Source organism: Coregonus clupeaformis, chromosome 9, assembly GCF_020615455.1.
Source record: "Coregonus clupeaformis isolate EN_2021a chromosome 9, ASM2061545v1, whole genome shotgun sequence".
Lineage (NCBI taxonomy): Eukaryota > Metazoa > Chordata > Actinopteri > Salmoniformes > Salmonidae > Coregonus > Coregonus clupeaformis.
Genome location: NC_059200.1, coordinates 9570353 through 9596988, shown reverse-complemented (window position 1 = coordinate 9596988; position 26636 = coordinate 9570353). Strand labels below are relative to the sequence as shown.

Sequence of the window (26636 nt, the reverse complement as noted above, 5' to 3'; positions counted from 1 at the left end):
TCAGACAAATTACAGAATGGATGACATACTGACTGAACTGAATGAAGGATTCATTAAATGTTCAAATATGTTGGATTGATGAGTTGCATGCTCTGCGCTTTATTTGGCTAGTAGGCAAATACTAGCCAAATTCTTTTTTTTTTTTGTCATTTAGCAGACGCTCTTATCCAGAGTGACTTACATGAGCAATTAGGGTTAAGTGCCTTGCTCAAGGGCACATCGACAGATTTTTCACCTAGTCGGCTCGGGGATTAGAACCAAGGACCTTTCGGTTACTGGCACAACGCTCTTAACCACTAAGCTACCTGCCTCCCCCATATATAATGACTCTATGGCTGCATGCCTCCAGAAGGGTATCTTCTGAGGCTGAGGGGTGCTTTTCCGAAGGCGCATGGTGTTGTGGTGCTGCATGGAGATCACAAACTCTTCAACTGGGCAGCAGTGTCGCGATGGAGGGAATAGCCTATATGGAGACTACCTAAGATCACTGCAACAGAGTTATTGTAAAGTGTGGTAATAAGCTAATGCCAGACTTGGCCTACGTTTAACCTCTCCCTTGTTCATTTCAAAGTCCATATGTTCATGACCCGATTGATATAAATCTTGTCAAATTACTTTAAATTCATATTAACCCCTCCTACAGAATATACTTTGGCAAGATTTTGAGTGATGAAATACATTTCAAAATATTCTATAAAAAAAGACTACAGTGGTCATACATAATTCATAGATTCACCAAACATCTATTATTCTGTTTCATTATTCCTGGTATATACTACTGGTTATGATTGCAGACAGAGCCCAGAGAATGGGGTGGTGCAATATTGAATTAGTCATATTTTTGATAAGGTGCATGCATGGGGATGTCCACATCACCCAGAGATATGCCCATGCTGTAGAGATACACCTAGCGGACTGAAACTTCACTGTTGTAGGCATAATACAGCTAGTGCTATTTAGACTTCAGCTTGCAAACAGATCCATTACATTACATTAGCTACCTAAATGTGAAGTAAACTCAACTGACGAGTAATAGAGAATGGAGACTTTTAACTTGAAAACGTGCAGGATACCTCTTTCCGGTTTCCCTGACTTCCGTTTTTTTTATACTGTGTTACGCTTGTTCGCGTAGCACTCCTCACAGGCTGTTTGGTGTACGTTTTTTTTGTTGGTGAGATGAAACTGCCAAAACTCTGAAAAGTATTATTGTAGGTCAGAATTGCAACACAGGATTTGTTGAAGCCTAAAATGTTAGTCCATAATCGTAACATGGTGTTTATATGTTCAGATGAAATTTCACGTTTATGTTCATGTTTCACGCATGGCTTTTCTTACAATCCTAACAATTTACATATGGATTTTCTTATGATCCTAACGATACTGTCACGACTTCCGCCGAGGCTGCCCCCCCTCCTGGTTCGGGCAGGCTTCGGCATTCGTCGTTACCGGAGTACTAGCTACTGCCGATCCCATTCTCATCACTCCACTTGTCATGTCTTGTCAATCACACACACCTGGTGCTCATTCCCCTAATTAGTATGTGTATAAGTGTTCCCTCTGTTCCCCTTGTCTTTGTGAGTGGTTGTTGTGAGAGCGTGTAGCTCGGTTGAGCTACTATTCACTGTGTTTATGCCAAGGTGGATGTTTTCCCTTGTAATAGTTTCATTTGACGCTTTGGGCGTTTGATTTATGTAAACGGATTAAACTCTGGACTTCGGTATTTAACCTCCTGCGCCTGACTCCTTCATTCACACCTCGTCACAGATACATACATTCAACCTTTTAGCAGTTATCTGGCTCCATAGTCTTTCTCCCAAAGGCAGGAAGGCAGGCGACAAGTTTAGGTCTGCATATTATTCCCATAGAAACGCATTGGGCTTATACTGAACAGATTTTGGCGAGAGAGCCCTCTTGCTCGCCTATTCCTCTCTGCTGAAACTATATCACTGGAGAAAGCACCCGAGTGAGTGAAACAGCGCCCCTCTATATGTAACCATGTGTCTCAGTATGGGTAGACCATGTTCTGATGCTGTCTGGCCAGAAATAGTATGACATGCCATACTCCATTGGTCCAGACAGCATCAGATACATGGTCTACCCATACTGAGACAGAGGGGCGCTGTTTCGCTCGCTCTGATTCTTTAACTGAGATTGATGCGTCTTTCTGTTGGTGTGCGTCTCGGTCAAATACATGATCAATATTTCAATATTTTATTTGGACGGCAAGGAGGTACGGTAGGGCGGGTCAGGCCCCCTAAGGCCCGCCCATAACGCCAGCCCTGTATGTTGCACATAATTAAAGGCCCAGTCCAGTTAAAAACATGATTTTCCTGTGTTTTATATATATTTCCACGCTATGAGGTTGGAATAATACTGTGACATTATGAAAATTATGATAATGCCCTTTTATTGTAAGAGCTGTTTGAAAAGTTTCAGCCTGTTTTGGTGGGATGAAGTTTTGGCCTGCCTGGTGATGGTAAATTAGTTAATAGACCAATAAGAAAGAGTGTTCCAAACCTCTCAGTTTTCCCCTCCCCACTCAGTCCACTCCCAGACAGTCCTAGTCAAATTCTTGCTTGAGAAATTGCTCTTCTCTAATAAGCTTTTTTGTTTATTTTTGACCATTTTAAGGTACTTAATTGTTACCCAGAACTTTTTTGATATTGAGATAAAAACGGCTGCATTGGACCTTTAACAGTCTGCATTGAAGAAAATAATGTATATCGATGGCATGATATGCAGTCTCTGAATCCTCTCACATCCTTTCTTTTGCTAATGCTACTCAATCAATAAAGGGAATTTGTGATCAACACTGCCACATAATTGCAAAGCAAAGAGCCAGAGATGATAACAAGTGAATCAGTCACAACACAAGGGAAAGATTAAACTGTTTCTGATTAACAAAGCAGTAGCTGATGACCCAGAGGGCTCCTTGAAACAAGATACATCCTGCTCAGTAGAAAACAAAGAAAAATAACATCTCAGTAGAACACTACAGACATCTAAAGTATATTTTCTTATTCCTCCTGTTTGAGAATGAACGGAGAACAATGCCACAGCTCCATCTGTGAATGCTCTGAAACGGATAATAGGCCTTAGATAATAAGCTGTTTACCTACTGTACATTCTGTTGCAACCAAGAGAGCATTCTATTAAATAAGCACACTAACTAACCCTACCATCATAGCACTGGTAGTAATGTTAGAAAAAATTGTCTTACATTTATATTTTAGTCATTTAGCAGATGCTCTTATCCAGAGCGACTTAGAGTTAGTGAGGGCATTTTTTTTTTTCATACTGGCCCCCCGTGGGAATCGAACCCACAACCCTGGCGTTGCAAGCGCCATGCTCTACCAACTGAGCTACACGAGGCCCGTGTTCTTACCTGTTCATCTCCTCCAAACAGTCTGTGGCGAAAAAGAAACTCTTGATTTTGGGATGGCAGGCTTTGAAGGCACTGTAGCAGAAGCAGAAACAACATCCATTTAGTCTGTGTAATGTTTTAGTTCATCTGATGCTTAAACATCTCAATTCTGCATGATTCCATTCTGTTAGCCTGAGATCCAGACCACGTGGTACAATGCGATTTGGTAATGGCCAAGTAAGTGTACTGTATATGTGATCTGCTTATCACTGCTGTAGTCCCCAGAGCCCAGCGGTTCTGTAACAGTGGACACGAGGCCTGGCTGGCTGGCATGTTGACCCCACTTTGATCCCTACATGACCCAGTCAGCTTCTCAGGTGGAAACAGACACCTATTACTTCTACTACTTTGTGCCACAGCTATTTAAAGCTCTTATGAAAATAAAATAATCATGCCACGCAACAGCATCATCTGTTTCTGTGTTGTCCCTTTGAAGCCAAACAGAAGCACTCGTGCTGGCAATAATGTATGATGTGCTTGTCTCTGTGTTTCATTTAGGCTTTGTGTTTTCTTTTAAATCCCCAGGTTCACTAACAGTTTGAGAGACAAAATAAAACATTAATCACAAAAACCCTCACTGTTTCCTTCTGCATTCAATAGCTCGATCTATTCGGAACTCAGGTAGGCTGATGAAACCTTCAGCCTTCTCGTCCTAGGAAAGGAGAGGTAAGGGACATAAGAAGCAATACATGACCATATGTCTGCAGAGATGACACATCTTATTAAGTATATCAGACGTACTGGAATATGCTGTACACTACATGTCACTGCAACATACAGTGCCTTCAAAAAGTTATCACACCCCTTGACTTTTCCCACATTTTGTTGTGTTACATCCTGAATTTATAATGGATTAAATTGAGATTTTGTGTCACTGACCTACACACAATACCCCATAATATCAAAGTGGAATTATGTTTTTAGAAATGTTTACAAATAAATTAAAAATGCAAAGCTGAAATGTCTTGAGTCAATAAGTATTCAACCCTTTTGTTATGGCAAGCCTAAATAAGTTCAGGAGTAAATATGTGCTTAATAAGTCACATAATACGTTGCATGGACTCACTCTGTGTGCAATAATAGTGTTTAACATTATTTTTTAATGACTACCTTATCTCTGTACCCTACACAATTATCTGTATGGTCCCTCAGTCGAGCAATGAATTTCAAACAGATTCCACTACAAAGACCAGGGAGGTTTTCCAATGCCTGGCAAAGTAGGGCACCTATTGCTAGATGGGTAAAAAAAAAAAAAAGCAGACACTGAATATCCCTTTGAGCATGATGAAGTTATTAATTACACGTTGGATGGTGTATCAATACACCCAGTCACTACAAAGATACAGGTGTCCTTCCTAACTCATGATTTCACCATGAGGCCAATAGTGACTTTAAAACAGTAACAGAGTTTAATGGCTGTGATAGGAGAAAACTAAGGATGGATCAACAACATTGTAGTTACTTCACAGTTCTAACCTAAATGACATAGTGAAGCCTGTACAGAATACAAATATTCCAAAAAATGCATCCTGTTTGCAGTAAGGCACTAAAGTAAAAGTGCAAAACATTTGACAAAGAAATGAACTTTATGTCCTGAATACAAAGCGTTATCTTTGGGGCAAATCCAACACAACACTGAGTACCACTCTTCATGTTATGGGTATACTTGTCATTGGCAAGGACTAGGGAGTTTTTAGGATAAAAAAAACGGAATAGAGCTAAGCACAGGCAAAATCCTAGAGAAAAGCCTGGTTCAGTCTGCTTTCCAACAGACACTGGGAGACAATAACCTGTAGAAAATAGGCAGAATCTACTGCACACCCAAAGCTGATTTGTGAAGGTGCTGGAGGCAAAAGGCAAAACTGGAGAAACTGGAAAAAATCTCTGCACACTTCCAGTCATATGCAAATGTAGTGTAATATAGCTGAGCTTTCGGTCAGTCGACCTTCATCAGAGCATATCTCCACAAACAATAGTGGGACAAATAAGGCCACACAGTGAGCCAGAGCCAGCGAGCAGGACAATAACCTAAAACACAAGGCCAAATATACACTGGAGTTGCATACCAAGACGACATTGAATGTTCCTGAGTGGCGTAGTTACAGTTTTTACTTAAATCGGCCTGAAAATCTATGGCAAGACTTGAAAATGGCTGTCTAGCAATGATCAACAACCAACTTGACAGAGCTTGAATAACTTTTAAAAGAATAGTGTGCAAATATTGTACAAGCCAGGCATGCAAAGCTCTTAGAGACTTATCCAGAAAGACTCACAGCTGTAATCGCTGCCAAAGGTGATTTTAACATGTATTGACTCGAGGTGTTGACTACTTATGTAAATTAGATATTTATGTATTTCATTTTCAATCAATTTGTTAAAATTTCTAAAAACATGTTTTCACTTTGTCATTTTGGGGTATTGTGTGTAGATGGGTGAATTCAGGCTGTAACACAACAAAATGTGGAATAAGTCAAGGGGTATGAATATTTTCTGAAGGCACTTTTCAGTGGGGGAAAAAAGTAATCAGCCACCAATTGTGCAAGTTCTCCCACTTAAAAAGATGAGAGAGGCCTGTAATTTTCATCATAGGTACACGTCAACTATGACAGACAAAATGAGAAAAATAATTCCAAAAAATCACATTGTAGGATTTTTAATGAATTTATTTGCAAATTATGGTGGAAAATAAGTATTTGGTCAATAACAAAAGTTTCTCAATACTTTGTTATATACCCTTTGTTGGCAATGACACAGGTCAAACATTTTCTGTAAGTCTTCACAAGGTTTTCACACACTGTTGCTGGTATTTTGGCCCATTCCTCCATGCAGATCTCCTCTAGAGCAGTGATGTTTTGGGGCTGTCGCTGGGCAACACGGACTTTCAACTCCCTCCAAAGATTTTCTATGGGGTTGAGATCTGGAGACTGGCTAGGCCACTCCAGGACCTTGAAATGCTTCTTACGAAGCCACTCCTTCGTTGCCCGGGCGGTGTGTTTGGGATCATTGTCATGCTGAAAGACCCAGCCACGTTTCATCTTCAATGCCCTTGCTGATGGAAGGAGGTTTCCACTCAAAATCTCACGATACATGGCCCCATTCATTCTTTCCTTTACACGGATCAGTCGTCCTGGTCCCTTTGCAGAAAAACAGCCCCAAAGCATGATGTTTCCACCCCCATGCTTCACAGTAGGTATGGTGTTCTTTGGATGCAACTCAGCATTCTTTGTTCTCCAAACACGACTAATTGAGTTTTTACCAAAAAGTTATATTTTGGTTTCATCTGACCATATGACATTCTCCCAATCCTCTTCTGGATCATCCAAATGCACTCTAGCAAACTTCAGACGGGCCTGGACATGTACTGGCTTAAGCAGGGGGACACGTCTGGCACTGCAGGATTTGAGTCCCTGGCGGCGTAGTGTGTTACTGATGGTAGGCTTTGTTACTTTGGTCCCAGCTCTCTGCAGGTCATTCACTAGGTCCCCCCGTGTGGTTCTGGGATTTTTGCTCACCGTTCTTGTGATCATTTTGACCCCACGGGGTGAGATCTTGCGTGGAGCCCCAGATCGAGGGAGATTATCAGTGGTCTTGTATGTCTTCCATTTCCTAATAATTGCTCCCACAGTTGATTTCTTCAAACCAAGCTGCTTACCTATTGCAGATTCAGTCTTCCCAGCCTGGTGCAGGTCTACAATTTTGTTTCTGGTGTCCTTTGACAGCTCTTTGGTCTTGGCCATAGTGGAGTGTGGAGTGTGACTGTTTGAGGTTGTGGACAGGTGTCTTTTATACTGATAACAAGTTCAAACAGGTGCCATTAATACAGGTAACGAGTGGAGGACAGAGGAGCCTCTTAAAGAAGAAGTTACAGGTCTGTGAGAGCCAGAAATCTTGCTTGTTTGTAGGTGACCAAATACTTATTTTCCACCATAATTTGCAAATAAATTCATTAAAAATCCTACAATGTGATTTTCTGGAAAAGAAATTCTCAATTTGTCTGTCATAGTTGACGTGTACCTATGATGAAAATTACAGGCCTCTCTCATCTTTTTAAGTGGGAGAACTTGCACAATTGGTGGCTGACTAAATACTTTTTTTCCCCACTGTAAATGGTTCAGTATCTGGAATATGGCCTGTAGTGTTGCTATATCTGTCTGAGTCACCAAGACACATCTGCAGATCGTGTTGGTAAACAGCAAGCCTGTTGTGGATAAGAGAAAATAAAGTCACGTTTAAAGTCTAGTCCCCTGTAGCTCAGTTGGTAGAGCATGGCACTTGCAACGCCAGGGTTGTGTGTTCGTTTCCCACGGGGGGCCAGTAGGAAGATTTATGCACTCACTAACTGTAAGTTGCTCTGGATAAGAGCGTCTGCTAAATGACAAAAATGTAATGTTTGACGGCTGTATTGTACTGTCAGAGAGCAGCTTACATTCTGGTTGGTGTACCAGTAGAGCGAGGAGTCCTTGAGGATGAACCAGTACTTCTTCCACTTCTGGGTGAAGTAGCCCTTGGCATCTTTCTTCTTCCACAGCCAGCCCTCACAGTCCCCATGGCCCAGGTCCTTACAGGAGATACGCCTGCGGCTAGCGCTAGTCAGAGAACCTGGGTGGAGAACAGGGAATTCTTAAGGACACACTAAACATTCCCTGGATGATACTGTATCCTTAATACTAACATCATTCCAGCCCCATCACAAATCCTAATAAAAGAAAGGAGGAGGTCGTCGGGTAAGCTTGGCGTCGGGTAAGCTTGGCTTTATACATAGCTTGGGCTTTGTCGAGTAAGGCTTAAACTATGTATTTAGATTGTAGTTAGGTATTGTAGGTAGTTATCGTGGGTTGTTGTATGTAATTATTGTAGGTTAGTATTGTATTCGGCTGTGCCCGGTGTAGCACGAAGCTAGCTAGCTAACCCACCACCTGGACTAGCTGGCGAGTAGCTATTAGCAACGGTATAGTTGTTTCACGCCTGAGAGTGCCTGTAATTATGCCAGCTGGCTGCCTGCAATAATTACATACAATAATTGCCTACCATTCAGCTGTTTTCTAACCTCATTGTCTGAACCGTTAACGTTAGGTAGCAAGTGGCTACTGTGCTTGAAATTTAGCTAGCTTGTTGCTACCTGGATAGCTACTAGTAAACAATAGCTGGAACGACCGAGCGAACAGACGCGAACTGGCTGAGTCAATTCAGTGGCTAGCTTTGCACTTGGCTAGCTAACAGTAGCTGCTAGGGGTAAGTCATAACCTACATTTGTGTTTTGTTTTTTTACATATTGATAGCCCGAGTCGTTCAAGGAATTCGGGACATGGGTGACTAGTTAACGTTAGTTTGGCTCTCTCTGTGTGTTCGTGCCGTGAAAGGAGGGGTTCTTCTTTGTCTGAAAGCAATGGCTAGCTAGTTTGCTAACTATTCTAGCTAACTAACTGGCTGAATAAGTTGACGACGGACTCGCTCAAGGTGTCGGGACTAACCCACAACGTTAGACACGGACACGAACGATCTGCTTGCGTGTTGATACACTGGTGGTTTGTTGTGGCCGAGTATTGGTGCTAAACCGTGTTGTTGGAGTCCGGCATGCTAGCTGGCTGTGGCGTCTTATGACTAGGTGCCCGGACGATTTTCACGGAATAATACTGCACCTAGTTAGCTAGCTGAATAAACTAAGTTAGTCTATTCCTAGAAAACATTGAACCGCTGTAGTTTACAACAATTATAGTTTCTGAGGTGGAAGTTGGGAGAGTTATATTTGGGAGTTGTGGTGAGGGAGGCCCCGCTCTTTCCTTTCCCAGATGTTTAGTTCATTTCATTCCGATCTCCTCTGCATTATTGTAGCAATCTGCTGCAGCCTGTCAACTATGCCTCTGCCTATCCCTGTTCTCTCCTCTCCGCACAGGCTACACAAACGCCTCACACCGCGTGGCTGCTGCCTCTCTAACCTGGTGGTCCCTGCACGCACCACCCACGTGGAGTTCCAGGTCTCAGGCAGCCTCTGGAACTGCCGTTCTGCTGCCAACAAGGCAGAGTTCATCTCAGCCTATGCTACCCTCCAGTCCCTCGACTTCTTGGCGCTGACGGAAACATGGATTACCACTGAAAACACTGCTACTCCTACTGCTCTCTCCTCGTCTGACCATGTGTTCTCGCATACCCCGAGAGCATCTGGTCAGCGGGGTGGTGGCACAGGAATCCTCATCTCTCCCAAGTGGACATTCTCAATTTTTCCCCTGACCCATCTGTCTATCTCCTCATTTGAATTCCATGCTGTCACAGTCACTAGCCCATTTAAGCTTAATATCTTGTCATCTATCGCCCTCCAGGTTCCCTTGGAGAGTTCATCAATGAGCTTGACGCCTTGATAAGTTCCTTTCCTGAGGATGGCTCACCCCTCACAGTTCTGGGGGATTTCAACCTCCCTACGTCTACATTTGACTCATTTCTCTCTGCCTCCTTCTTTCCACTCCTCTCCTCTTTTGACCTCACCCTCTCACCGTCCCCCCCTAATCACAAGGCAGCCATTACGCTTGACCTCATCTTTACTAGATGCTGTTGTTCTACCAATCTCACTGCAACTCCCCTCCATGTCTCCGACCACTACTTTGTATCCTTTTCTCTCTCCCTCTCCTCCAACACTACTCACTCTGCCCCTACACAGATGGTAATGCTCCGTCGCAACCTTCGCTCTCTCTCTCCCACTACTCTCTCCTCTTCCATCCTATCATCTCTTCCCTCTGCTCAATCCTTCTCCCTCCAATCTCCTGATTCTGCCTCCTCAACCCTCCTCTCCTCCCTTTCTGCATCCTTTGACTCTCTATGTCCCCTGTCCTCCCGGCCGGCTCGGTCCTCCCCTCCAGCTCCGTGGCTTGATGACTCATTGCGAGCTCACAGAACAGAGCTCCGGGCAGCTGAGCGGAAATGGAAGAAAACTAGACTCCCTGCGGACCTGGCATCTTTTCACTCCCTCCTCTCTACATTTTCTTCATCTGTTTCTGCTGCTAAGGCCACTTTCTACCACTCTAAATTCCAAGCATCTGCCTCTAACCCTAGGAAGCTCTTTTGCCACATTCTCCTCCCTGCTGAATCCTCCTCCCCCCCCTCCCTCTCTGTGGATGACTTCGTCAACCATTTTTAAAAGAAGGTTGACGACATCCGATCCTCGTTTGTTAAGTCAAATGACACTGCTGGTCCTGCTCACACTGCCCTACCCTATGCTTTGACTTCTTTCTCCCTCTCTCTCCAGATAAAATCTTGCGACTTGTGACGGCAGGCCGCCCAACAACCTGCCCGCTTGACCCTATCCCCTCCTCTCTTCTCCAGACCATCTCCGGTGACCTTCTCCCTTACCTCACCTCGCTGATCAACTCATCCTTGACCGCTGGCTATGTCCCTTCCGTCTTCAAGAGAGCGAGAGTTGCACCCCTTCTCAAAAAACCAACACTCGATCCCTCTGATGTCAACAACTCCGGCGCGGCTCACTCTTGGATTGCGTCCTACCTGACCGGTCGCTCCTACCAAGTGGCGTGGCGAGAAGCTGTCTCCGCACCACGTGCTCTCACCACTGGTGTCCCCCAGGGCTCAGTTCTAGGCCCTCTCCTATTCTCGCTATACACCAAGTCACTTGGCTCTGTCATATCCTCACATGGCCTCTCCTATCATTGCTACGCTGACGACACACAACTAATCTTCTCCTTTCCCCCTTCTGATAACCAGGTGGCGAATCGCATCTCTGCATGTCTGGCAGACATATCACTATGGATGACGGATCACCACCTCAAGCTGAACCTTGGCAAGATGGAGCTGCTCTTCCTCCCGGGGAAGGACTGCCTGTTCCATGATCTCGCCATCACGGTTGACAACTCCGTTGTGTCCTCCTCCCAGAGTGCGAAGAGCCTTGGCGTGACCCTGGACAACACCCTGTCGTTCTCCGCTAACATCAAGGCGGTGACCCGATCCTGTAGGTTCATGCTCTACAACATTCGGAGAGTACGACCCTGCCTTACACAGGAAGCGGCACAGGTCCTAATCCAGGCACTTGTCATCTCCCGTCTGGATTACTGCAACTCGCTGTTGGCTGTGCTCCCTGCCTGTGCCATTAAACCCCTACAACTCATCCACAATGCCGCAGCCCGTCTGGTGTTCAACCTTCCCAAGTTCTCTCACGTCACCCGCTCCTCCGCACACTCCACTGGCTTCCAGTTGAAGCTCGCATCTGCTACAAGACCATGGTGCTTGCCTACGGAGCTGTGAGGGGAATGGCACCTCCGTACCTTCAGGCTCTGATCAGTCCCTACACCCAAACGAGGGCATTGCGTTCATCCACCTCTGGCCTGCTGGCTCCCCTACCTCTGCGGAAGCATAGTTCCCGCTCAGCCCAGTCAAAACTGTTCGCTGCTCTGGCACCCCAATGGTGGAACAAGCTCCCTCACGACGCCAGGACAGCGGAGTCACTCACCACCTTCCGGAGACATTTTGAAACCCCACCTCTTTAAGGAATACCTGGGATAGGATAAAGTAATCCTTCTACCCCCCCCTTACCCCAACCCCCCCCCCCCCCAAAAAAAAATAAACTTTGTAAAGTGGTTATCCCACTGGCTATAAGGTGAATGCACCTATTTGTAAGTCGCTCTGGATAAGAGCGTCTGCTAAATGACGTAAATGTAAATGTAAAACAATTGACAAAGGGTCACCAAAATAATCCTCACAGTGAATGGGTTTATCCCTCATGTCTTACCTTTGGTTCTCTTTTTGGTCTTAGTCCTTAAAGACGCATAGTGAAATGACTGCAAGGAGAGGGAAGAGGAGAGGGTTTGATTAGAAGAGGTGTCTAAAGTACAGTACAGTACTCATATTAGGGGAGTACCATTAGTATTAACTGTTTCATATAATTGACTTTACCTTCCTCATGGATGAGCCTCCTTGTCTCTCGATGCCAAAACTAGCATACCTGAGGAGAGGGAAGATCAGGTGAGTAAGCATGCAACAAAATGGAGGCTAACACTCTTTATCTGGGGATAAGCTGATCCTGTACTGCTGTCAATGTAATGATACTATTCATAAATAAAGGGCAGAATTATAACTTCATATCTATGTGAATAAAATACTAATGCATATATTCCATTGACATGAATGCATGAGTTACATACATTAAATATTGATTTGTTTGAGTGTATCTCATGCTAAAATTTGTCCCAAAGAACTTAGTCCCCATTTCAGCATCTTTATCATCCCCAGGGCTGGCCTGAATTCCCATCTGGACATGCCTCTACTGACAGATGGTACCATGCATGGTACTGGAACATGGACACTGTCTGAAGAAAAGGACATCACATATCATTCTCAATCTAAGTTTCACTACTTACTTTTGTGATATACTAAATGTAGATTTTCTACTGTATGTCAGTGTATTAGGTAAAGCAAGTGTGTGTAGCATGCAGTGGACTGGATGTGAAACACATAGCAGGTATCCATCATACTGACACCTTGGCTTTAACATAATTACTCTAACACTGAGTGAGGCCTTCGTCTATCCAAAAACTGAGTGCCGGTGCATCCATTCTACCAATGAGAATGAGCTAAAGCTTAATACATTTGGACAAATACTGTATTGCCTCCAGCAAGTGAAAGAAGCGACCTAAACCACAGAGCAGGTGGCAGGAAATCAGGTTCAGACAGTCTCTGTGTCTCAGTAGAGCTCAGCACAGCACAACAGAAACCACTCAGGGGATGTGCTACTCATGCTGGCTATCTATGATGACCTTATTAGCACTCATCACCGTAACAATGGCTGCGAGGAATTCTCTACTGCCAGACCCACATTTTAGGACTACATGGTTTGAGCACCCACTGAACACTGATGGGTAAGGTGTTGAATTGGGTAGGATTGTAGCAAAATTCAAACAAAGCACAGTGTTTTTTAAATAGAACCAGGAAATATGATTTAGGTCAGTGAAAGGTTGAGGAAATATGTTCTGCTTGGCAACCCTCAAGATTTATGTTAAAATGTCCTTCCCTTGAGGCCTATTGACCAATTCAATTAAAGAGATGCTCCAGAGCTTTTGTATAATTTCAGCCAGTAGTTAAGCAAGTAGTGCTCATGAGCCAAAACTGGTCCCCAAAAATCTTCCATAATTGTGTAGTACATCATCCGTTTCGTATGATATGATACGTCCTGCAATTTTTAGCAATTCGTATGATATGTTACAAATTCCAATTCGTACAATATGTTAGGAATTTGTAAGTGCTTAAGATCCCGGACTGCATCTTTAAGTTAATACATTGTAACAACACACTGAAGGCAAAAAGTCCTCTCTACTAGAATAATTAATATGATGGTATGCAGGATGACGGCAATTTACTTCACTCACAAGAAGTAGAAGTGGGTAACTAATACAAAGCATTCACAAGATAAAGTATCTATCAGTGACATGTTGATAGTTTATGAAAAGCTCTCAATTTACTTCAGAGGAAATTATACCCATCAAATTAGCACAACTAGCCTCCATAGCTTAAGCAAAAAAGTCCCACAAATCAATTTCTGAATCAGCAAATAAATCCACGTTCCTCACAAAACCATGGCTATATTTTCTGGCCTTGAGTTGGCCTGTCCCGTTGATCCCCAAGGAGAAGAAATGCTCACTCACCTGTCAGTGTCAGCTCTCAGTGTGTCTCCAGCTCTCTGCGGAAAGGTAAAGAGCAGATTAGCGTATCACAGAAAGAGAGAGTGTGAGAGAGATCACAGCACACTGTCATCTCAGAGGGTGGCCTGGGTTTCCTGTTGTGACCAGGCAGGCAGATCAGTAGATCAGGGGTAGGTAGAGTCCCTGGGCCCAGGCAGAAACCACGGGGTGTCTGGGGTTGTGGAAATAGAGGTGGTATGGGTGACACTATTCTGACTCACTTCTTATTTAATATTGATCGTGACCTCAAAAAAGCTTAACCCACAGAAACATGTCACTGCTCTGTGACACAAATATGTTGAACCTGCATTATCAGACCATTATGCCACTATGTCTGAGTGTTAAGCTATAATATCCTTCTTGAACTGGTGCAGGTTGATAAAAAATAAACATTAGCTGTGCTGACTCACGTGGTACATTGGCACAGTGTTGCTCTCAGGCAGTGAGAAGGTCAGGCCCTCTGGGGGTCCTGAATCCAGTCTGACAGGCGGGGCCAGCAGGGATGGGCTGATGGGATAGCTGGGACTGCTGGGGTTGTGGCTCTTCTTGCGGGAACGCCGCCCAGTGTCCCGCTTGCATTCCCTGGACACGTCCGGCTCCTCCTGGATTACTAGGATCTTGTCGTCATTCAGGTAACGTAGCAGGGAGTTGTCTGAATCTAGCAGAGGTCAGGGAGGGAGAGAAAGAGGGTGCAAAGTTGTGTTATTTGGAAGCCTAGAGAGGTAATTATTTGTTAATTAGGAGGCCCAGAGTGCCTATCACATTCAAATGCTTGACGGCAAAACAAACTCTTACCAAGGGTTTAGTGAAACAACATTTGGAATGGAAAAGAAAGTCAAAGTGAGAGCAGTCCTGAGGTAATGTTTCCCATTCTCACAGACCAGCATGTTTCCACAGAAACCAACCTCTGTTACGTGACCTCCCATCAGTGAGAGCAAGCCCCAGCAGTGTGTGGTTTCAGAGCAGAGGGAGGCAGATATGTTTTTGCATTTGCTATTTATAACACAAGTCATGTGAGTGAGATGCTATCACTACAGCCCACTCAACATAACTGCTATACATAGTCTCACGAACCTAAACAACACTGAAATCAGCCACGTGCAAAACAAAGATTAGGTTTTCAACTGAATTAATGCCTGACATGAAGATGTTGTCTCTATTTAGCTGATTGAATCTAATTTTGTTCAAATAAAATTGATTGAGCTTCTTGTGATAGCTTCATGAAAAGAGTTCTAAATGCGCAATCATGTTTCTGTCAAGATTCTGTGGTAATGTCTAAAGAAACCAGTGTATGTGTGGCAGTTCCAGTGAAATTAATAAAAGGTTACCAAAGAAGCAGACGATTAGTCATGTGTTATTGAAAGTGGGGACTGTGATTGGTCCTCATTGTGCGTCTGTACTTTGCAGACGCAGTGAAGCAAAAGCTATTTCCTTCTCTAAGTCAAAGCATTTAAGGGGGGGACTGGGGAGACTACCTGAACTGAAGGACCCACCTCTGCTACCTCTCTTGTACATATTTGGCTCCTTTGTCTCTGCCATCCAGTTGTAATCCGTTGGCATGGAAACTGGCCTGAGGTCACCTGGAAAGAAGTCCAAGTAGCATGTCAGCTGAGGTGTGAGTGGAGAGAGAGCTAGGAGCTGAGGGAAGACGGGGGGGGCTGTCTCACTGAGAGGGATAGGAGAGGGTGGTGGAGAGAGATGGTGAGAGAGGAGTGGCTGTGCGTGGGTGGATGTCTGCATGACAGAGGTTAAAGTGCAGGCAGGGCAGTAAGGGGTATAAGAGGAGTAGGTGATAGCATGGGAATCCAGTTGAAAATAAGTGTATCTTTAGAGTGAAGGGAAAATGGTAGGCTTGTTGCACGTGTGTGAAAGTGTGAGCATGAGAGTCTGTGATGGAGCCTTGTCATGGCACATGGTGCCTCCACAGACTGGGATGAGCGGAGCATACCCTGCTTGGAGCCATTATGAGCTTGGAAGCAATCCACCCTCACTTCCCTGGCAGGCTGTTAACATGAAAAACACTCCGTCTGGCAGAGCCAAAGGGATTTATCCCTGCACCACTACACACTGTACAATACACGACAAACTGAGCCTCAACAGAGCCTCAACAGCCAGGAGGGGGCTGAAACAATGCATCGCCATCTCTCTGTCAGATGGACGAATAGAATACTGTACATTATCAACGGCTGGCAAAGGCCTCCTTTCCTTGTCTCAGTGTTGGCAGACAGTGTGTCACTCACTAAAGATTCCAGAGTCATCCCGTGCAGTAATGTGAATGAGCTCATTATGTAAAGTGCAGACAGAGGTGGCATGTAGAATATTCATCCTGCTGCTGGCCATCCTACAGCTGCAGTGCTGATGATGATGAAGGGGAAATGACAGGGGAAGGGGACGTCTGACTGTGGGGGTGGGGGTGGGGGTGGGGTGGGGCTGGACTGTAAGAGGGAGAGGTTTATGTGAAACATAAATACGCTGGGGTGCATAATAATAATCTCTTCTATGCATAGCAATTGCCATGGGGCTTTACTGTACGTTCTCCACGTGCCATTCACAGCTGGATACACTGTATGATAATGAGCTTAAATGAAGGCAGGCGAGGGGAGCTACCCGCCTTGCCTGGAATTCCACCCTTCAATGCTCCTCTAACATTACACTACTGCCCAGAGGGAAAAGGGTGGTTTGTTGGTAGTGCTACATATCTGGGCTGTGTGACTCACCATGGGTGGGTGTCCTGTCCCTCCGCCTGACCCCCGTGGAGCGGCCCCTGGTCTCGTACTCCTGCCCCAGGGCCAGACAGTCCTCCTCCACCAATGTGAAGTACTTTCCCCCATCATGGTCCAGGTAGAAGCTGGGAGACTCCGAACCCTTCATACCCATCTTCTCCAGACTGTACTTGTTGATGTCATCGCAGGACATGATACCTATCTCGTCTCTGTGATTGACAGGTATGGTTATGGAGAAGATCAGTAAGGTACTACAGGACTAAACAGTGAAGTGAACAGTAGCTGTATGTATGGCTCACCTGTGTCCATAAAGGCCAGAGACTGGGGACAAGATGAAGACGTCATGGCCACTGTCCAGCGTAGAGGACATCCCCATGGTCCCCATGCTGTTGGGTGGGGTGTTGGAGTCACTGTTGGGACTGGTGGGGATGGGCTGTAGGGACAAGGGTGGATTCATGTAGACAGCAGGACTGTAGTAGTATGAGACAATTTCCTAAATACAATAATTTTTTATTAATGGCATCGTACGTCAAGATTCATGAGTAAATTCCTATAGAACAGCGTACTCCATGTTTGAGCTAATAGAGGATTGTGGTGCAATGTTGTGAGCTTGTGTCCTAGTCACACAGTTCACTTAACACAGTGGCACATAATAAACACTATGCTAGTAAAAAGGATAGGATGCTTTGTTGAATGAAGTTCTTGAGACGGAGAGGATGTGAAGTGGCTCTTATTAGCAACAGCGATCTCGTCCATAGCAACCGAGAAATTCTTGAGAGAGGTCTGTTGGCAGTTATGGAGGGGATAGCAACAAGACCCCTAGCAACAAGGGATTATGTGATAACGACTATACATCATTAATGTCAAGATGTGTCAAGTGTGGTGATGATGAGCCATCTCTCCCCAGGAGATGCACTATGAAGTGTAACCTATTGTGATGACTTAACCCTTTGACCAACGACATCTGATTGGTAAAGGTCCTGTGACCATCAACTTTCGATGTAAACAACTACATTTTCATATATTTTCCTTTTTCTCTTTTGAGTCTACTTCTAAGATGAATCAGGGGTGAAAGTAAGGCGGTACGGTCCGGTACAGCGTCCCGGCAAAATAAATACTTGGGGTACGCCGTACCGGTAAAACATGAGCCTATCACAATAATTTAAACAAAATGTCAAGAAAACTGTAGGCTATTACACCACTTTTTATCATTACCGCATGTCAGAGGCATGACAAATGAGAGAATGGACTTGAAAACGGGTGGTATAGCCTACGCTCCAAAATGCGATGTGGTTCGACGAGAATACTGACATTTTGCCAAGGCAGAGATGAGCAGCCGACACTGAGACGTGCGCGGACAGCAGTGGACGCATAAAATCTGGCCTGATGACAATCACCAAATCACTTTTTGGTGTTTTGTGTAACAGATGTCTCTTTCCATTCGCCACTGTTTGTAGGCTGGAAATACACTACATGGCCAAAAGGATGTGGACACCTGCTCGTCGAACATCTACTTCCAAAATCATGGGCATTAATATGGAGTTGGTCCCCCCTTTGCTACTATAACAGCCTCCACTCTTCTGGGAAGGCGTTCCACTAGATGTTGGAACATTGCTGCGGAGACTTGCTTCCATTCAGCCCCAAGAGCATTAGTGAGGTCAGGCACTGATGTTGGGCGATTAGGCCTAGCTCGCAGTCAGCGTTCCAATTAATCCCAAAGGTGTTCGATGGGGTTGAGGTCTGGGCTCTGTGCAGGCCAGTCAAGTTCTTCCACACTGATCTCGACAAACCATTTCTGTATAGACCTCGCTTTGTGCACGGGGGCATTGTCATGCTGAAACAGAAAAGGGCCATCCCCAAACTGTTGCCACAAAGTTGGAAGCACAGAATCGTCTAGAATGTCATTGTATGCTGTAGCGTTAAGATTTCCCTTCACTGGAACTAAGGGGCCTAGCCCGAACCATGAAAAACAGCCCCAGACCATTATTCCTCCTCCACCAAACTTTACAGTTGGCACTATGCATTCGGACAGATAGCGTTCTCCTGGCATCCGCCAAACCCAGATTCGTCCATCGAACTGCCAGATGGTGAAGCGTGATTCATCACTCCAGAGAACGCGTTTCCACTGCTCCAGAGTCCAATGGCGTTGAGCTTTACACCACTCCAGCCGACGCTTGGCATTGCGCATAGTGATCTTAGGCTCAGCCATGGAAACCCATTTCATGAAGCTCCTGACGAACAGTTCTTGTGCTGACGTTGCTTCCAGAGGCAGTTTGAAACTCGGTAGTGAGCAGTGGTGTAAATTACTTAAGTAAAAATACTTTAAAGTACTACTTAAGTCGTTTTTTGGGCTATCTGTACTTCACTTTACTATTTATATTTTTGACAACTTTTACTTTTACTTCACTACATTCCTAAAGAAACTAATGTACTTTTTACTCCATACATTTACCCTGACACTCAAAAGTACTTGTTACATTTCGAATGCTTAGCAGGACAGGAAAATGGTCTAATTCACACACTTATCAAGAGAACATCCCTGGTCATCCCTACTGCCTCTGATCTGGTGGACTCACTAAACAAAAATGCTTCATTTGTAAATTATGTCTATGTATTGGAGTGTGCCCCTGGCTATCCGTAAATTTAAAAAACAAGAAAATGGTGGCGTCTGGTTTGCTTAATATAAAGAATGTGAAATGATTTCAACTTTTACTTTTGATACTTTAGTATATTTTAGCAATTACATTTACATTTGATACTTAAGTATATTTAAAACCAATTACTTTTAGACTTTTACTCAAGTAGTATTTTGCTGGGTGACTTTCACTTTTACTTGAGTCATTTTCTATTAAGTTATCTTTACTTTTACTCAAGTATGACAATTGGGTACTTTTTCCACCACTGGTAGTGAGTGTTGCAACCAAGGACAGACTATTTTTACGCACTACGCGCTTCAGCACTCGGCGGTCCCGTTCTGTGAGCTTGTGTGGCCTACCACTTCGCGGCTGAGCCATGTTGCTCTTAGACGTTTCCACTTCACAATAACAGAACTGTTGATCGGGGCAGCTCTAGCAGGGCAGAAATTTGATGAACTGATTTGTTGGAAAGGTGGCATCCTATGACAGTGCCACGTTGAAAGTCAATGAGCTCTTCAGTAAGGGCCATTCTACTGACAATGTTTGTCTATGGAAATTGCATGGCGGTGTGCTCGATTTTATACACCTGTCAGCAACGGGTGTGGCTGAAATATTCGATCCACTAATTTCATACTTTTGGCCATGTAGTGTATGTTGCGAGTGAATTAACATGCACGGGTAGCCTAGTAAAGGAGCCCTTTGAAGTGATTGTTTGACAATCAGATGAAAATCTATGCCACAATAAAAGGTAATAGATTTTAAAAGTTAAATGCCAAATCTTTATGACTAGGCCCACAGAGATCCTTTTGAATTCATAGGGAATCTTTATGACTAGACCCACAGAGATCCTATTGAATTCATTCACCAGTACCCCCCTGTATATATAGCCTCCCTACTGTTATTTTATTTTACTTCTGCTCTTTTTTTTCTCAACACTTTTTTTGTTGTTGTTTTATTTTTACTTTTTTTGTTAAAAATAAATGCACTGTTGGTTAAGGGCTGTAAGTAAGCATTTCACTGTAATGTCTGCACCTGTTGTATTCGGCGCATGTGACCAATACAATTTGATTTGATTTGATTTGATTTCTATATGTAATTCTATGATTAGGCCTATAAAATGGCGGCTTCAGAACATCTAGAGCTCACTCCTTCTCCAGGACTTGTGTAATTAATAATAAATACCACTCTACAAGAAAATCTAAATAGAATCAATTTTATGTACTTCTTCATTATTAATACATTACTACAAGAAAAGTAAAAAAAGATGGCCTAAATGTGTTGGCTCAGTGCTGTCAAAAGAAAAGACCCCAACTGTTAGATTGTTCATGTCTCTCAGAGCAAAGCAGGACAATGAAGGAATGGGTCAGGAAACAAAACAAGAGATAAAAAGACACTACTGTACAAAATAAAGATTAAAGCTGGTAGTGCTCCCACTATGTTTGTGTCCTATCAGTCTGACCACGGCAGCTGAGGGTTCTCCTATATTCAGGGGTTCCCAAACTTTTTCACTCAGGCCCCCCTTCCAGCATTGGGGAACATCCCGCGCCCCTCCTGTGTGTGTGCGTGTCACGTCTATTTCTATGGGCACAAGCACTGTTCATGACACAAACTGTTCACACTCCTCTTGTTGGTGGAGAGAACATTTTGCAGGTTTAAATCTTATTCCATGCAATTCTACACATTTTGTCATGGGGTGCAGAGAAAATGTTGCCGTTTTAAAGCTAATTTTCTTGCAATTCTTTACATTTTGCCATGTCTAATGTGTATTCATGTGATACACATTAGACATGGCAACATTACAACATTACAACAACATCTATGGGCTAAAATATCTAGCTAAAAAACATTAGCTAACATGGGCTAGTTGATCTATACATTTCTGACAAGTTATAAATAGCTCTCTAAAGTATGCAATGACTGACATGACAAGAGGAAAACTGATGATGCACTATCCAATTTTGATATTGCACCTTGTGCATTCTACTATTACAACTTTCAAAAGTAAGTTGAAAGCCAGACTGAGTTCCGACCCCTCACGCCCCACAGTTTGGGAACCACTGCTGTATACTGAATGAACAGATGGCTAGGTTCACTCTTCATTGACTTATTCACTATGGGAAACACTGAGTGCTTGATCGGAGTTCACTGAGGACTCATTTCAAATTCATCTCACATTATATTTGTCCTCTAATACCTGGATTTTCCATATGCTTCTCTGTCATCATATGATTCGTAAAGAGTTGATTTAATAATAGAACAGGCCTACCCTTTCTCCAAGCTGTGTTGAGCTGCCGTGGTTTGACTCTTTCTGACTGAAACATCCATCATAAACAATCCTGGGAGACAAAGTCACCCTTACAATGTTCGTAGCATAAGTCAGTGGCTCCTACAGCCATCCGGCATGCTGTCATTTAACTCTGAGGTGCTTCATTAACCAAACACTGTTTGTGACTGATTGGTAACCTTTGTGGGTATTTGTTTGTGTTAACTGTAAGACTGCCAACAATGGGTGATTCCTCATGAAACTAGAACAAAAAGGACCATGAATTGTCGGAATTTCATGACATTTTATCCATAGAAGGGTCCTTTGGAGGAAGGATTGTTGGCATACTGTATATTTGACATTTACATCTTAAAGAATAATTGAGAAATAATTAATTGAAGTTGGATTAATTGAAGACTACAATGTTTCATCTGTAGATGCTGGGTCATTCCACGAAATGAGTGCCTTTTGCGTCCCTTTGATATTTTAAGTAGACATTGTGCACCAATATTGAATTTTAAAATCCTGTTATATTCAATTGAAGTGCCTTTTAATATAGACCACATGGAGAATTCAATATATCCTAATTTTTATATGAATACAGACATGTCCCTCCACTTAAAGGGGAAGTTTACCTAAGATTTAAAAAATCCCAAGTGATTCCATACATTGAAACTAGTTGGGTGGACTTTGCCTCCTCCTCTCTTTCCCTGCAGTCTAGAACTAGAAAGCAGAAAAAATGGCTCACGTGACTCGTGACGTGTCTTTGTGCACTGCTAGCTCTGCTCAGTTATCAGTCAATGAGTGATTGAGAAATTCTTTGTTTTACTTTTAAAATAAAAAAAGTATTCAGACCCTTTACACAGTACTTTGTTGAAGAACCTTTGGCAGCGATTACAGCCTCGAGTCTTCTTGGGTATGACGCTACAAGCTTGGCACGCCTGTATTTGGGGAGTTTCTCCCATTCTTCTCTGCAGATCCTCTCAAGCTCTGTCAGATTGGATGGAGAGCTATTTTCAGGTTTCTCCAGAGATGTTAGATCGGGTTCAAGTCCGGGCTCTGGCTGGGCCACTCAAGGACAATCAGAGACTTGTCCCGAAGCCACTCCTGCATTGTCATGGCTGTGTGCTTAGGGTCATTGTCCTGTTGGAAGGTGAACCTTCGCCCCAGTCTGAGGTCCTGAGTGCTCTGGAGCAGGTTTTCATGTACTTTGTTCCGTTCATCTTTCCCTAGATCCTGACTAGTCTCCCAGTCCCTGCTGCTGAAAAACATCCCCACAGCATGATGCTGCCACTACCATCCTTCACCGTAGGAATGGTGCCAGGTTTCCTCCAGACGTGATGCTTGGCATTCAGGCCAAAGAGTTCTATCTTGTTTTCATCAATTCCAGAGAATCTTGTTTCTCATGATCTGAAAGTCCTTTAGGTGCCTTTTGGCAAACTCTGAGCAGGCTGTCATGTGCCTTTTACTGAGGAGTGGTTCCGTCTGGCCACTCTACCATAAAGGCCTGATTGGTGGAGTGCTGCAGAGATGGTTGTCCTTCTGGAAGTTTCTCCCATTTCCGCAGAGTAACACTGGAGCTCTATCAGAGTGACCATCGGGTTCTTGGTCACCTCCCTAACCAAGGCCCTTCTCCCCCAATTGCTCAGTTTGGCCAGGCGGCCAGCTCTAGGAAGAGTCTTGGTGGTTCCAAACTTCTTCCATTTAAGAATGATGGAGGCCACTGTGTTCTTGGGGACCTTCAATGCTGCAGAAATTTGTTGGTACCCTTCCCCAGATCTGTGCCTCGACACAATCCTGTCACAGGGCTCTACGGACAAAACCTTTGACCTCATGGCTTGGTGTTTGCACTGTCAACTGTGGGACCTTATATAGACAGGTGTGTGCCTTTCCAAATCATGTCCAATCAATTGAATTTACCACAGGTGGACTCCAATCAAGTTGTAGAAACATCTCAAGGATGATCAATGGAAACAGGATGCACCTGAGCTCAGTTTCGAGTCTCATAGCAAAGGGTCTGAATACTATTTAAATAAGGTATTTATTTATTTTATATATTTACAAAAAAATCTAAAAAACTGTTTTCGCTTTGTCATTATGGGGTATTGTGTGTAGATTGATGAGGATTTTTATTTATTTAATCAATTTTAGATTAAGGCTGCAACGTAACAAAATGTGGAAAAAGTCAAGAGGTCTGAATACTTTCCAAATGCACTGTATGTAGTCTAATCATTGCAGTTCGAGTTGATCTTATTGTGTTGTAGCATAGGCGCTCTACCGCATATGTTGAGGCGATAAGACAGTAATTGTGTCATCTTACATTGCAGAATAGACTAAATAAAAATGCATTTTAATTACTTGGGATCGTGTCTACTTGCTTTTTTTCAAAATCTTAATCTCCAATGTCTGATGTGTTGGCTAGTCATGGTTTATTTGCATGACAACATTTCATGTTTTTAACAATTGTATAGCCTTTTGTGAAATACATGGTCCCAGGAAGCACATGGGGTAGGCCTATTTGGTTGCATGTAGTCAAATCAAATCAAATTGTATTGGTCACATACACGTGTTTAGCAGATGCTATTGCGAGTGTAGCGAAATGCTTGTGTTTCTAGCTCCGACAGTGCAGTAATATCTAACAAGTAATATCTAACAACTTCACAACATATACCCAATACACACAAATCTAAGTAAAGCAATGGAATTAAGAATATATAAATAAATATATAGACGAGCGATGTCAGAGCGGCATAGACTAAGATACTGTAGAATAGTATAGAATACAGTATATACATATGAGATGAGTAATGCAAGATATGTAAACATTATTAAAGTGACTAGTGTTCCATTTATTAAAGTGGCCAGTGATTTCTAATCTATGTACACTGCTCAAAAAAATAAAGGGAACACTAAAATAACACATCCTAGATCTGAATGAATGAAATAATCTCATTAAATACATTTTTCTTTACATAGTTGAATGTGCTGACAACAAAATCACACAAAAATTATCAATGGAAATCACATTTATCAACCCATGGAGGTTTGGATTTGGAGTCACCCTCAAAATTAAAGTGGAAAACCACACTACAGGCTGATCCAACTTTGATGTAATGTCCTTAAAACAAGTCAAAATGAGGCTCAGTAGTGTGTGTGGCCTCCACGTGCCTGTATGACCTCCCTACAACGCCTGGGCATGCTCCTGATGAGGTGGCGGATGGTCTCCTGAGGGATCTCCTCCCAGACCTGGACTAAAGCATCCGCCAACTCCTGGACAGTCTGTGGTGCAACGAGCGAGACATGATGTCCCAGATGTGCTCAATTGGATTCAGGTCTGGGGAACGGGCGGGCCAGTCCATAGCATCAATGCCTTCCTCTTGCAGGAACTGCTGACACACTCCAGCCACATGAGGTCTAGCATTGTCTTGCATTAGGAGGAACCCAGGGCCAACCGCACCAGCATATGGTCTCACAAGGGGTCTGAGGATCTCATCTCGGTACCTAATGGCAGTCAGGCTACCTCTGGCGAGCACATGGAGGGCTGTGCGGCCCCCAAAGAAATGCCACCCCACACCATGACTGACCCACCGCCAAACCGGTCATGCTGGAGGATGTTGCAGGCAGCAGAACGTTCTCCACGGCGTCTCCAGACTCTGTCACGTCTGTCACATGTGCTCAGTGTGAACCTGCTTTCATCTGTGAAGAGCACAGGGCGCCAGTGGCGAATTTGCCAATCTTGGTGTTCTCTGGCAAATGCCAAACGTCCTGCACGGTGTTGGGCTGTAAGCACAACCCCCACCTATGGACGTCGGGCCCTCATACCACCCTCATGGAGTCTGTTTCTGACCGTTTGAGCAGACACATGCACATTTGTGGCCTGCTGGAGGTCATTTTGCAGGGCTCTGGCAGTGCTCCTCCTGCTCCTCCTTGCACAAAGGCGGAGGTAGCAGTCCTGCTGCTGGGTTGTTGCCCTCCTACGGCCTCCTCCACGTCTCCTGATGTACTGGCCTGTCTCCTGGTAGCGCCTCCATGCTCTGGACACTACGCTGACAGACACAGCAAACCTTCTTGCCACAGCTCGCATTGATGTGCCATCCTGGATGAGCTGCACTACCTGAGCCACTTGTGTGGGTTGTAGACTCCGTCTCATGCTACCACTAGAGTGAAAGCACCGCCAGCATTCAAAAGTGACCAAAACATCAGCCAGGAAGCATAGGAACTGAGAAGTGGTCTGTGGTCACCACCTGCAAAACCAGTCCTTTATTGGGGGTGTCTTGCTAATTGCCTATAATTTCCACCTGTTGTCTATTCCATTTGCACAACAGCATGTGACATTTATTGTCAATCAGTGTTGCTTCCTAAGTGGACAGTTTGATTTCACAGAAGTGTGATTGACTTGGAGTTACATTGTGTTGTTTAAGTGTTCCCTTTATTTTTTTGAGCAGTGTATATAGGCAGCAGCCTCTAATGTGCTAGTGAAGGCTATTCAACAGTCTGATGGCCTTGAGACAAAGCTGTTTTTCAGTCCCTCGGTCCCAGCTTTGATGCACCTGTACTGACCTCGCCTTCTGGATGATAGCGGGGTGAACAGCCAGTGGCTCGGGTGGTTGTTGTCTTTGATTATCTTTTTGGCCTTCCTGTGACATCGGGTGCTGTAGGTGTCCTGGAGGGCTGGTAGTTTGCCCCCGGTGATGCGTTGGGCAGACCGCACCACCCTCTGGAGAGCCCTGCGGTTGCGGGCGGTGCAGTTGCCGTACCAGGCGGTGATACAGCCGACAGGATGCTCTCAATTGTGCATCTGTAAAAGTTTGTGTGGGTTTTAGGTGCCAAGCCAAATTTCTTCAGCCTCCTGAGGTTGAAGAGGCGCTGTTGCGCCTTCTTCACCACACTGTCTGTGTGGGTGGACCATTTCAGTTT

General features: G+C 44.1%; 1 protein-coding gene across 2 annotated transcripts in view; it reads right to left on the bottom strand.

The window, feature by feature from the left end:
• Window positions 1-26636, bottom strand: part of LOC121573712 (connector enhancer of kinase suppressor of ras 2) — a 79086-nt gene that overhangs the window by 20031 nt on the left and 32419 nt on the right. The window contains exons 10-19 of one of the 2 annotated variants that reach the window (XM_041885891.1): window positions 17120-17253; window positions 16815-17029; window positions 15591-15677; window positions 14508-14755; window positions 14062-14096; window positions 12317-12365; window positions 12153-12201; window positions 7851-8023; window positions 4003-4076; window positions 3386-3457 (exon numbers count right to left, since the gene is read on the bottom strand). In XM_041885891.1, coding sequence (XP_041741825.1) covers window positions 3386-3457; window positions 4003-4076; window positions 7851-8023; window positions 12153-12201; window positions 12317-12365; window positions 14062-14096; window positions 14508-14755; window positions 15591-15677; window positions 16815-17029; window positions 17120-17253 — 1136 coding nt within the window. The remainder of the gene's footprint in view (window positions 1-3385; window positions 3458-4002; window positions 4077-7850; window positions 8024-12152; window positions 12202-12316; window positions 12366-14061; window positions 14097-14507; window positions 14756-15590; window positions 15678-16814; window positions 17030-17119; window positions 17254-26636) is intronic. The other variant, XM_041885892.1, reaches the window with a different exon arrangement.